Genomic DNA, 13,313 nt, shown 5'->3' on the forward strand with positions numbered 1-13,313 from the left:
CCCACAACCTGCTTTTAACTCTTAACAACTGTTGAAACAACACAATTATATGAATAATAAATCCAATTATAACCTGCATTTTTTATTTCATGATAATGTTGGTATCGATTTTGCAAATAACACACCTGAAGTTGGTTTCCATAGTAGTCTGAAACAGAAAAGGTCACCGATTAATGAAATCTTTCTTATAAATAAATACGAAAAACCCATTACATAGTGTTTGGCAATGCAACTCTGAGCGAGCATCAAATAACAGAATTACTTGCTACAGCTCACACCAACTACCAAGTGCAAATGAAAAACCAGAAGTGATGGTTGTTAACACTGCTGAGAAAGCTAAACGGAAGCATCTGTACCATAGACTTCCTTGTGGTCACGTTCCTTAATGCCCCCGTCTCTTCCTTCCTTTTTCTCTACCCGTGAAACTTACCAGTATACCCAGGAACTATGCAAGCCTCTGCTAGCGCACAGAGCAAACCATCGTCCTTTGTGCTGTAATGTTCCACAAGCTGTTGGGGAATAAGATGGATTGATGATGTCAATGTTTCTGTAACATAAGGCTCATGGTAGAGATTGTACTTTGCATATCACATGGAGGGCATGGACAATGAACGGGAGACATCAATGTACTTTTTCATGAATTACAAGGAGGACATTAATATTAATAAGCAATGGACAAATCAACAGTATGTGTAATTTGAAGTTGGGACCTTCTTGTCGAGAGCCAAGTGCGAAGATGGGAATGTGAAATAAGTTACTCAAATGAATAGCGTACATGTGCAGAGCATTTTGGCCGTGTTATAGGGCAAAGAGTGTGAATAAGCAAGAAAGTACTGAAACTGAACCTGGCAAAGGGTGTCAAACTTTTTTCCTTCAGGAATGGACAGCCGATCTGCCTTGTCTCTGTCGATCGTGTAATGATAGTCTTTCTTCTTGTACCAAAGGCTGATGACAAAGCCTGACTTTCTTTGGCGAAGTCTGTAAAACCAGTAAATTTCTCAAAATTTGCTAAAGCAGCATACAATAAAATCTTCATCATTATAAACCCATTAGCACCAATAATCATAATAACTTCCATAACCCTCTGCCAGGCAGGGGAAGGGCATTCAGGGTAAGTTTCCACAGCTGAAAGTTGACCACAGAATGGTCACGACTCCATCACTAGGTGCTGCCAAAGGAGCCTTTAACAAGGACAGGCATGAAGAATTTCGAAAAGGTACCGCAAACACAATGACGACATTGTTTGAAAGGTACTATGGGATCTTTAACATTTACAAGAGACGACTATCAAATTGGTCAGCCAGGAGTATTCATTGATGCAAAGAGTTGCCTGTGAAGCATCAGGGTGAGAGTTCATAGTTTGCATGTCAGATTCATAATCAAGACCGAACTTCAGCTCAAAGATTCCTAAGCAATACCTAACGACAGCTCAGAAGTGAATATAAAGAATGTAATCGCTAATTTCAGCAAAAAGTTAGCAATCCACGTAGGTGACAAGAGAAGTAAAAATAAATAGGAAATAAATACCTTAACCCTATTCAGGCCACATGGGGGGGGAGGGAGGGGGGATTCTGCCCCCACTCCACTTTTTTGCCATATTTCCGCAGAATTTTTTTTCATGATGACCTTTCGTGGCTTTTTCTGTTAAAGTCTTGCGCATGTTTTGATACGAATTTCATTATTATATTTTTAAATCGGACCTGCGGTTGCCGCACAATGCAAAATTTTTCGGTGCTACGTACCATAAACTGGGGATTTTCCCATTCACTTTACACAGCACACATCTTTTCAGAAGTAATTATGTGCTGTAGTCAATATCTTTCAGTTTGTCACAATCGCACTTTCTCTATTGCATTATCTAATGCTCCTCTACTTGCTCCAGTGATAGTTTTCATGATCATGATGTCATGAAAGGTCATCAAAAAATTCCCTCTTCACTAAAAATGTGGTGCGTATCTTGCCACTAGTAACATGTGACAAATGGAACACTATTTAGTTTATACAACCAAATTTGGCACTCAATATTGGTGTGTGTGTGTGTGTGCGTGTGTGTGTGTGTGTGTGTGTGTGTGTGTGTGTGTGTGTGTGTGTGTGTGTGTGTGTGTGTGTGTGTGTGTGTGTGTGTGTGTGTGTGTGTGTGTGTGTGGTCATGCCGTTCTGTAGTTTTTGTGAATCTCATATCTTGAGTATGAAAATGTTTAGAAGTTTGCCCAAAATACATTCAAATTAGAAAATTTGCATATTTGAATCGGAAATTAGCAAATAACTCCAAAAGTCTTGAGTGTATGGTGATTAGATTTCACAGACATGTTCACCTTAACATAATCTACATGTGTGCCAAATTTGGTTCTATTTTGTCACTTTATGACTGTGATTCCAGGGGGGTGTGGTATCCGTATCCCCCCCCACAATCCCTCCACCACCTCCCTAGACTTTGAGAGAGTCCAAAATAACCCAGCCTGATTAGGGCTTCCATGAATAAGAGAGAAGCCGACGTTTCAGGCCTTATCCTCCATAAGGACCTCGTTTCACACCTATTTTGCTTTGCAAAGGGTGAGGCCTGAAACATCAGGCATCTTTCTATAGAGTCCTCTTAGTTGGTCAGTTAGGGAACCCGTCCACTATCAAGGTCACCTCTTGGCTGTAAGGTGTGGTCAGCATCTGCACTGGGCACATTGTGAAAGAAGCAATGCAGAACATGGAAAAATGGCTCAAAAAAGCCTGCTGGTCAAGCAAAAACTTTTGTGCTCAATACCAAGCATCGTGATTTTACTGATGAATCATCTTCATATCAATGTCCCAAACGTCACCACGTGCACTTCTCATTTGTCAAATAACTTTGTGATGGCACCCTGTTGGTTTTGTCCACCAAGCATGCTATCACACAGATAACCATTACTTGTGACTGTAACATGGTAGAGAGGGATATATTTCCCCATGATCTGCCTTGAGAGCATAAAACTACCAAAATTAACTGTCAAACTGGGATGTGGTGTAAGAGCTGTAAGTTGTGGTGTTGGAAATGTGATCTCACCAATATAAGGCTTTCCACTTTGGCTTTGTCGCAGATGCATTTTCTTTTGACTTGTTTTCCTAAACTTTAGTGGATCGTGTTGATGGTGCATTTTATGCGAAACCAGAATAAATGCAGATGTAAATTCTTGCATTTTCATATCCAAGTTTTACAAAGATCCTCAAGAGCTCATGCATGGATCCGAGTATACACATAGCTTTATAGAAAAGAGTAAAACCTGAGCAAAACGTACATCAACAAGAAAAAAAGAGCAATCAGAGACTGCAGACCCTCGCCAGGACTTGTTTTGTGTGGTGTTGGTGTAGTTTTATGTGGTGTATTTTGTGTGATGTTTGTGGACTGGTGTGTTACGTAATTAATAAGAGACATGATTAGAACTGCCACTTTATAACTGCTGGCAGTGATGACCGGGTACTAAGACGTCCCGCTTTGATGCAACCCCAATTTGATTGGACACATGACCTTTTGTTTTATTATTCAATTGAATTCAGAATGGGATTAAAATAAATTCAATTCAAATCAAATGGAAGACCAAATCGGTAGAATCCTGCATTGGAGTATTCAAAGGAACCCCAAACAAGCAAAAATAAAAGATGAGGTCATCAGGAGTTACCTGGATAGGATTCACGTTTCAGCTACGACTACTCTACCCTGAAACCCATCCAGGCACAGCCAAGTGAGCCTTATTCAAAAAATAAAATCAAAATCAAAAAGAACCCAGATCCAAAAAGTTATTAACTCTGGCTTCCAGACCATGCATCTGATCAAGTTGAAATTTAAAACATGTATTCCACAATTAGATCACAACTGTGCAGTTTCATGTCAATTGATTAAGCGTTTCCAGAAAAAAACATTATTTAATATTTTGCTTTAATCCAATATGGCTGCCAAACCATGTGACCTATCAATGATTCCTTTAAAAAATTGTACACCCATGGTTTGGGGAACATTTGGGTGGTTTCTCCTCAATCGGTCCAGCCGTTCTGGAGAATAATATTTTTTTATAGTTTTTAGGGTAAATCCAATATGGCTGCCAAACCATGTGACCTATGACATCATCTTTGTGAACTTTTTGTTCCTCATGGATACGCGGTCATACGTATAGGGTTTTGCCTCGATCTGTTCAGCCACTTCAGAGAAGAAGATTTTTGAAGGTTAAAAACAAACAATATGGCTGCCGAATCAAGTGACCGATGACGTCATCAAAAATTTTCCTGTGAACCATTTTATCCCTAGATGACCCTCAAAATTTTTCATATGGATCAGATGTAGCATTCTACATATGCAGTTATGACATCATAACGAAGGCATCTATGACATCATAAAAAAAATAGGGGCAATACCCCTGGGCGCTCACCTGGTAGCGGCTCAACAAGATAACCAGGGAACCACTGGTAGGTATGGATGACCCACAAAATATGTAACGTAGAAGAAAGTAAATACCTATGGATTATTTTTTAAGGCTGTGAACAAATTGTGGTACATCACGGGTGATAAAGACTGTGGTCAAGATTCATTGGAATTGTGTGTGTAGTTTCGGAGAAGAAAGCAAATACATATTTTGGGGGGCAACCCCCCATTTCAGCCTCTTCGACCCCAATTTTTCCCATGTCTTGAATAATATTTGGTACTTCATGGGTGATGAAGGTTGAAGTCAAGCTTCGTTGGAATTGTGTGTTGTTTCTGAGAAGAAAGCAAATACATCTTTAGGAGGGGCAACCCTCCGTAAACTACCTCTGTAGACCCCATCTGACCTCAATTTTATTTAATGGCATGAAAAAAACAACTTTGGTACAGCATGAGGGATAAAGGCTGTGGTCATGCTTCATCAGAAATGCATGTGTAGATTCTGAGAAGTAAGAAAATACCTATTTTGAGGGGGCAATCCACATATACCCCTTCAGGACCCGATTGTTTTTTAATGCCATGGACAAACTTTAATACATACATGGTGATGAACGTTGGGGTAAAGTTTCATCAAAATCGTATGTGTAGTTTCAGAGAAGTTGCAAGTATATGTGGACGGACGGACGACGCGCCATCCCATAAACTCACCGGAACTACGTTCCAAGTGAGCTAATAATCACACTTATTCCCCATGAGTAGTATTTGCCATGTGCCAAGTTTCTATTTTTTGCTTGGTGCGGTTTACAGAGATACAGAGGTCCAAATTTTTTCCATTTTTTTAACATGGCAAAACACCACGTGACCTATGACGTCATATTTATCAATAAAACATTCCATATGAATACTCACTCCTATGGTGAAAATTTATTCTCAATGCAACAAGCGGTTGTGGAGAAAAAACACTGAAGTTCTATGTGGACAGACAAACGGACCCAGATGCAATACCCTCTCCTTCGGCTCGGGTAACAAACTATGCCAGACATATACTCCTTTGAAAACAAATATGCCAAATGCACTTTAGGCCAAATACAATGCCTGTAGCAAGTTTGGCATACTAATTAGGTACATGTGTGAAAAAACAATCTGTCTTCTACCACCTCCTTTCTGGTCTTGTACCTTCTGCTCTTTCCATGCTTTGCACACCTCAGTTTTGTGCAGGGCACACATGGTCCACCATCAACCCCCTTCTCAGGAAACTACCTACTTCCAGGATCACTCCTCACCTCCACTCATTTGTTCCTCTTTTTTCCCACCGATGGAACAAACTTCCACATTCTCTTCAATCGCATACTTCCTTCCCTCCAGGTCATCAAGACAGATGTTCACCACCATCTCAGATCATTCCACAATTGAAAAGCATGATCCTTTGTACACTTGTTCACCCCCCCCCCCCCACCTCCTCCCCCACCATAGCCCAATCCTTCCTCCTTTCAACTTTCCAGCTTTCCAGCTTTCCAACTTTCCAACTTATCCTGAGTTTCTTTCTGTATCCATCTTGTCCACCCCATGCATCCTCTCCTGCTCACCCCCCCCCCCCACACCAATTATTTGTTAAAGTCTGCCTATATCTTTGCCTTCAACTCTGCTGTTGGTGTTTTCCCCCCTGCTTTCAACTGTTCCTTTTGTCCTGATGTCTTCAGTGCATTAGTACTAACCAACTCCTCCACAAGCCTCGATTATATGAACAAAAACCCCCCAAAACAGCTAAATTGCTTGTTGAATCCAATGTTTCTCTGAGGATACCTGGACCTCGAGTACAGTTTTATCCAATGAAGGTACTGTGTGGAGTTGTGCAGGTATGTCATACTTGGAATCGGTAAGGTTATTTGCTCACCTGTAAGGAGCAACCAAGTGCATCAATATCAATATTAATGTGTGCACACAGTGTGAGCTCCCAGTGGGCATTTTTGGTTATCAGAACTGTCATTGTGGAATGAAACAAATGTTGAGTTAAGGTGCCCAACTCTACACTGAACAGACAGTTCAAAAAGGCTTTCTGCTGATAGGTTAACAAAGGATCTATAGAAAAGACAGCAGCAGCTACAAATTGGTTGGTTTTGAAGAATTGTCAATAACATTTTACTTTCTTGGCTTAGTTAGTGACTATTGATGGTGAATATGTTGCCTTTTTACCCTCCGTCACCTTGTTCTTCCTTGAGCCTCCATCTTATTGTACTTCATTACACATCAAGCAATAGTGAACACTTAAATGACGGCAATCATTGATCGTCCATTCCCTATCAAAGCAAAATCCGATGACTGAATTATTTCAGAAAATATGGCACGAGAAAGTTGTAAGAAAATAGAATAATTAATTTGTTTAATAAAGTTTAACAAATTAATTTGTAGTTACAATATAACTTAGGCTTCAGCAAATTTAGTGATATCAGGTATTGACAGGTTAGATTCCGAGTAAGAAAGTACATATCAACTTGTGCGAAAGGTGAAACAAGTCATTGTGTGCTGCTTATAACAATGATAGAGCATCACGATCACACGCACTTTTGTAATGATCGATATTGCATTTCCTACTGTTTTTGAAACCTCTCAACGGAATCCTTTCATCTCCTCTCCCTGTCAAGGCTGGAGTACCCCAAGGCAGTGTTCTGGACCTAGTCCGATTCATGATCTTCATCCATGATCTCTCTGACTGTCTGGAAAATCCTATTTATTTGCTGATGACTCCACCATCTGCCGTGACATCCGTCATCCTTCAGAAAGGTAGGCTGCAGCCTCTTCCCTATCTTCAGACGTTGAAAAAAAAATAATCACAAGCTGATCAAACACCTGGAATATGTCTTTCAATCCTGACAAATCCAACCGATCTACCAATAATAATAACAAAATCTCTCCTTATGCAAACTACATTTCCAAATATATTTCCAATATGTGTGGACATACAATCAAACCTTTTCAAAAAGGACAGATAGTGGACAAAAAAACCAGGGTACACGCACCATGCAATATATATGCAAGGTATGGGGCCACCACACATAAGTGAATGACACGTGGAATATGCAAATCTCTTCCTGGTAGTACTCTTGTCATGTATATGTAAGTGGGCTGTGGCCAGTATTAAGAGCCAGCATGGCCGCAAGAGGAGAACCTGATGACTGAACAGGGTGTAATTACTCTCGCCGAAGGAGAGGGTATTGCATTTGGGTCCGTTCGTTTGTCTGTTTGTCCACACAGAACTTTGGTGTTTTTCTCCGCAACCACTTGTCGGATTGAGACAAAATTTTTTACCAGAGGAGTGATTACTCCATATAGAATGTATAACTGATAATTATGACATCATAGGTCATGTGGTGTGGCAGCCATGCTGGAAAAACGGGGAAAAAAACTTTGGACCTCTGTATCACTGAAACCGCACCAAGGGAAAAAAAATTAAGCTTGGCACATAGCAAGTACTCCTCATGGGAATGTGGTTTTTGATGATGTCATAGGTGCCTTTATGACATCATAATTGCATTTGGAGAATACTAAATCTGATCAGTATGAAAAACTTTGAGGGTCATCTTGGGATAAAATGGTCCAAACGAAAAAAAAAAAATTTGATGACGTCATGTGAATTCCCAGGAGCCATATTGTATAAAAATAATAATAATTAAAAAAAACAACCTTCAAAAATCTTCTTCTCTGAAGTGGCTGAAGATATTGAGGCGAAACTTTACAAGTATGACCGCCCATCCATGAGGAACAAAAGGTTCACAAATATGACATCATAGGTCACATGGTTTGGCAGCCATATTGGATTTACCCTAAAACCTATAAAAATCTTCTTCTCCAGAACGGCTGGACTTCACACAAATGTTCCCCAAGCCATGGGTGTACAATTTTGTGAAGGAATAATTGATAGGTCACATGGTTTAGCAGCCATATTGCATTGAAGAAAATATTAAATAATGTTTTCTCTGGAACCGCTTAATCAATCAACATGAAACTTCAGAATTATGATCTAGTAGTAATGGGAAATACACGTTTAAAATTTCAAATTGATCGGCTGCATGGTTTGGCAGCCATAATTATTTATTTATTTTTGATGTGGGTTTTTTTTTTTTGAACAAGGCTCACTTGGCTGTGCCTGGATGGGTTTGAGGGTAGAGTTGCAGCAGCTGAAATGTGAATCCTATCCAGGTTCCTCCTGAAGACATCATATTTGCTTTTTGCTTGTTTGGGTTCCTTCTGATTACTCTGATGCAGGACTGTTCCTATTTGGTCTTCCATTTAACGTTAATTGAATTTATTTTAATCCCATTCTGAATTTAACTGAATCATGATTAAAAAAAAAAACAATGCCATGGGTCAGAGTCAGGTGTCCAATCAAAGTGGGGATGCATCAAAGCGGGATGTCTTAGTACCCGGTTATCACTGCCAGCAGTTATAAAGTGGCAGTTCTAATTATGTCCCTTATTAATTACGTACCACACCAGTACACAAAGATCACACAAAATACACCACATAAAACTACACAAACACCAAACAAAACAAGTACCGGTGAGGGTATGCAATCTCTGATTGCTCTTTTTCTTGATATTGGAATGCATTTATCATGTGCTTCAGTGACAAAGGCTGCAGAAATTGCAAACGTGTCAAGAGGAACTATCTAGAAGATGATGTGAACCTGGGAAAAGGAAGGAAAGATATCAAAGGGCAACAGTGGGAAGAAGCACATCCACGACAATTGGAATGCAGAGACATTAGCCACGGGGAACAGACTGTGAGGGGAAACAGGAGAGCAATGCCAGAAAAAAACTATGTGTGGAGTTCTATGAGAGTCGTGAGCATCCTGTGTCATCAAATGGTCAGAAAGTAACATCACATGGTAGGTTACCATAGCCACTCCTTTCAGGTTACCATAGCCCCTAGGAATAGGGTGCTATTCACAAACCACTCAGAACACTTGGGAATGCCCGTTTAGAGATCCAGTGGTGCAAGGAGCAGTGGATACAAGTGATATGGTCTGATGAGTTGTCCATCACCATGTTCTCGATGAAGGGATGTGTGCACGTGTGGTTTCAGCCCTGGCAGCCCTATAGTTCCGAGCCTCTAGTTCCAACAGTGAAGGGTTCTGGTGGCTCCCATCATGGGGTGGGGCATGTTTTCCTGGCATGGCCTGAGTCTACTCATTCCATGAGAAGGCAGGGTTGATGCAGCATGCCATATTGCCATCCTAAGTGATCATTTGATCCCATAATGCAGCATTTATTCCCTGCTGGTAGGGTTGGCTTTCAGGACAACAATGCTTCGGTCCACAGAGCACGTGTTGTCCCCGGGTAGTTTGAGGAGCATGAGGACAAAGTTACTCATCTTCCACAGCCTTCCCAATCGCCTCATTCCCATGGAGCATTTTTGGGACTGTTTGGAGAGGCACCTCAGAGAGCGGTTCTACCAAACCAACATGAATTAGAGGACTTTGTTGTTGAAGAATGGTGGCACATTCCTGCAGAACAGTCCCAAACACTTATTGACACCTTGCCACTTCGTATCCCGTCCTGGATGCATGTGGTGGCCCAACACCCTACTAAGTGACATCCTGTTGACGTTTCTATTTTTTTTTGGTGCACTACCTGTACTTAGATTTAATTTTACTTCTGACAAGCTTGCAAAAATTGATAAACACACCTGTTTCTTATGTCTTCTTTAGTTTTTTTTGTGACTGGATTGATTGCTGGAAGGCTTCCTATAGACCGAGTGTCAAGAAATAATGTAGGCACAAGTTTTTATCCTCGTCCTGTAGATTTATTGTACACCACTCCTTCCCAATTCCATATCTAGGCGATGCATGACGTCATCGCCGGGTGCCAAAGGAAGCGAGTACTCAATTTTTACTCTGTTTTCTTTTCATTATTGTTTTCTTGTTTGTTTGTCCAGGCGATATTGTTGCGAATCTGGAAGCCATGAACAGTTATATAACAGTCAGTTATATACATGAACAGTCAGTCCCTATAGAACAGTTATATCGGTAAGTGTGTGTTTCTAGTTAGGGTTACGTCCCGAGTCAAATGGGAATTAAATGTTCATGCGCTGCAGAGTTATTTTGATAGTTAGGGTTTTCTTTTACATTTTTACACCCCGTATCACAACAACAACACTGACGACATCTGCCTTCACTTCCTTCCACCATCCTCCACCGGCACCATTGCACACGTGTGTCAGCACGTACGTGGGCGGAGTTCACAAGGACCTGAGTCTTTCTCGCCCAATCCGGGGAATGCGAGCGAGGTTGCCGTCGGGTGGCCAATAGGTGCAGCCCACGAAGGACCATATTCCTCTCCCTGTTTGAGGGGTGCTCCACCGTGACGCCCTGACACGCCCCCCAACCAATCATGGAGAGACGACAGATTTCCCCGGCGAATGAGGTGTGCGGAGGGGTGAGACACGTTCCCCCCGCCCCGGACGAAAGAGAGGAGAAAAAATAACCGCCCAGTCTGCTCGAGCACGTGGTCTGATCCTATCTCGCTGGTGCTGGTCTGGTTCTCGGATCCCATCTCTCGACGCTGGTCTGGTCTGCCCGACACTGGTCTGGCCTCATCTCGTCGCTGGCGCTGGTCTGCGTCTGGCTGCCCTGGTCCTGGTCCGTCTTTTGGGGACTGGAGCTCCGGGAAGTTGTGGACGTCCAGCCGCGCGCTCGCGGCCAGGTAGCCAGCCACGTTCTCATCCCTCAGCTCGACTTCCCTCTGAGCTGAAGGAATAATAAAGATCCTTGAGGTCCATCTCTTTTCTTTGGGTGTGTGTCTGTGTGGCCCTGTCTTGTTTAAGTAGCAACTGGTTAAGTGCTTGTGCTGTACATTATTTGCATCCTTTATAGTTGGTTTAACTCTGCCCGTTATGGGTTCCTTCCCCCCCTATTGTAAATAAATACCCCAATTTTTGAATGTTTCAGCTCGTCTTTGTCCTTTCCTTCATTGGCTTAGCACGGTGCATGTTGGTAGAATAAAAAAGACCGTTGCTGCAGTAGTTGTGCATTTGAACCGACGGGACCTCGGTAACCATCCGCTCGGGTTACGCACGGGTCGAGCACAGTTACGGCTCGTCCCGTTCGAGCTCCGTCGAGGGTGTGGATTCCTCGGTAGCTCGCCACGTGGGTCTCTAGGTATTTTGAAGATTGGCAAATAACCCTGTCCCACGTGGCTGAATTATTGACGATTCACAGTCCTGTAAGCGACCCGTACCTTTGGAGTTATCCGAGGGTAACAATCTAAATTCCGGGTGTTCGGTGGAGTCGACTACTGCTCCAACTAGCGGTCGTGCTCGCATCCGATACCCCGCCCACAACAATATCTCAGCCATCCTTTGAGCTTGGAAGCTGAAATTTGGGGACAAAAGTGAAGATGTACTTTGGCAAAAACATTATGTTTTATTTTGGGGATTAATCAATCAATCAACTAATTAATTAATTATTATCAATATATTAATTACTTATTTATTATATTTCTCATCTGGGCAATATCTAAGGCATATTTTGAGCTCGGAAGCTGATATTTGGACATGACAGTGACCGAGTGATTTGGCTATAAAGAGTGTTATTGATTATTGATCAATCAATTAATCGATTATTCATTTTTTGGATTATTGCTTAATTTTCAAAAAGTTACAGATTCGGATGAAACAGCAGTGGATTTGGAATGCTTTGGAAATTGATTGAGAAATTAATTATTTTATCTTTATTATTTATTTATTTTAATGATGCAATTAATCAATCAATTATTATACACCGCTCATTCCCAATTCTGACTCCATGTGCTGCAAGGCAGCATCGCTGGGCACCAGAAGGAACCCCGGTGATGTCGCGCACTGGAGGATTTGTTATTTATTTATTTGGCATGGGGGGGGGGGCGGTGTACTTTGAATGTACCGCTACTTGTTTGGGATTACGTAAGGCAAAGTGATCTTTGCAAAAGATGGCATTTGAAATATGTGCATTCAGTGTCAAATTGTTAAGTTATTAGAGCCAGGGATGCATCCAGAATTTTACTTCCTATCAAGTAGCAGAAATTTCGACAAACTCGGTAAAGTCCATTATGCTGCAAGGCTGAACAGTTTATGTTTTGTGTCCGACTGGAAGGCTGGATCAGATGCGGATCTTCACCAAAATGGAAACAATTCGTCCTTGCCGCACACCCAACCTACTTTTTGAGATATCATGTTATACTGTCAGACCCCGACATTCGCAGAGGAAACGTTTCTGGAAATTTCTAAGAACGTTGGAGTCCGCGAATGTCGGAGCATTGTTGTTGTTGTTGTTTGTTTTTTTACATGGTGTATGCTCATGGAAGAGTGATAAAACATAAAAATCAGGACACACATGACAAAGGGAAAAGCAAGAGAAGGGAAACACCAACAGCATGGTGGAGAGGGAAAGCAGACAGAGACGGACAAACAAGGGATGCAGGTAATGATGAGGGGTAATGGAGAACACAAAGGGTAGACAATATGGTTACACAAGCAAAATTGTGTTTGACCAGTTTGTGATTTTGGCAAGGTCTGAGGAGAGGGAAGAGGCTGCTGCCCATCTGTCAGAAGGATGAGAGATATCACAGCAGAGAGTGGTGTCATCAGAAAAGAGATGAAGAGAAATTTACAGAGAGTCAGTGAGATCATTGATGCAGATTAGGAATAAAATAGGGCTGAGAACACTGCCTTGGGGTATTCCAGCTTTGACAGGGAAAGGAGAAGAAAGGTTTCCTTCTGTTAAGAGCCACACATTGTCTACGAAAGGGGAGGAAATCAGTAATCCAAGAGTGCAGTTGGCCTTGGATTCCATAGGCAAAGTGACCAGGTCTGAATTCAAATTGATGATCTGAGATGAGGCTGTTGGAGAAAAGGAATGATGTTATGTCAACTGTGATGATGGATTACATGACCTTGC

At 41.7% G+C, this 13,313-nt stretch overlaps 1 protein-coding gene across 2 annotated transcripts in view; it reads right to left on the bottom strand.

The window, feature by feature from the left end:
* The window catches only part of LOC147016888 (tyrosine-protein kinase SYK-like), a 79,216-nt gene that overhangs the window by 19,916 nt on the left and 45,987 nt on the right, over window positions 1-13,313 (bottom strand). For both annotated transcript variants that reach the window (XM_085846036.1, XM_085846035.1), the window contains exons 4-6: window positions 846-978; window positions 431-509; window positions 126-148 (exon numbers count right to left, since the gene is read on the bottom strand). In XM_085846036.1, coding sequence (XP_085702162.1) covers window positions 126-148; window positions 431-509; window positions 846-978 — 235 coding nt within the window. The remainder of the gene's footprint in view (window positions 1-125; window positions 149-430; window positions 510-845; window positions 979-13,313) is intronic.

Source organism: Eptatretus burgeri, chromosome 11 (genome assembly GCF_056783735.1).
Source record: "Eptatretus burgeri isolate ZD-2024b chromosome 11, Ebu_testis_v1, whole genome shotgun sequence".
Taxonomy (NCBI): Eukaryota; Metazoa; Chordata; class Myxini; order Myxiniformes; family Myxinidae; genus Eptatretus; species Eptatretus burgeri.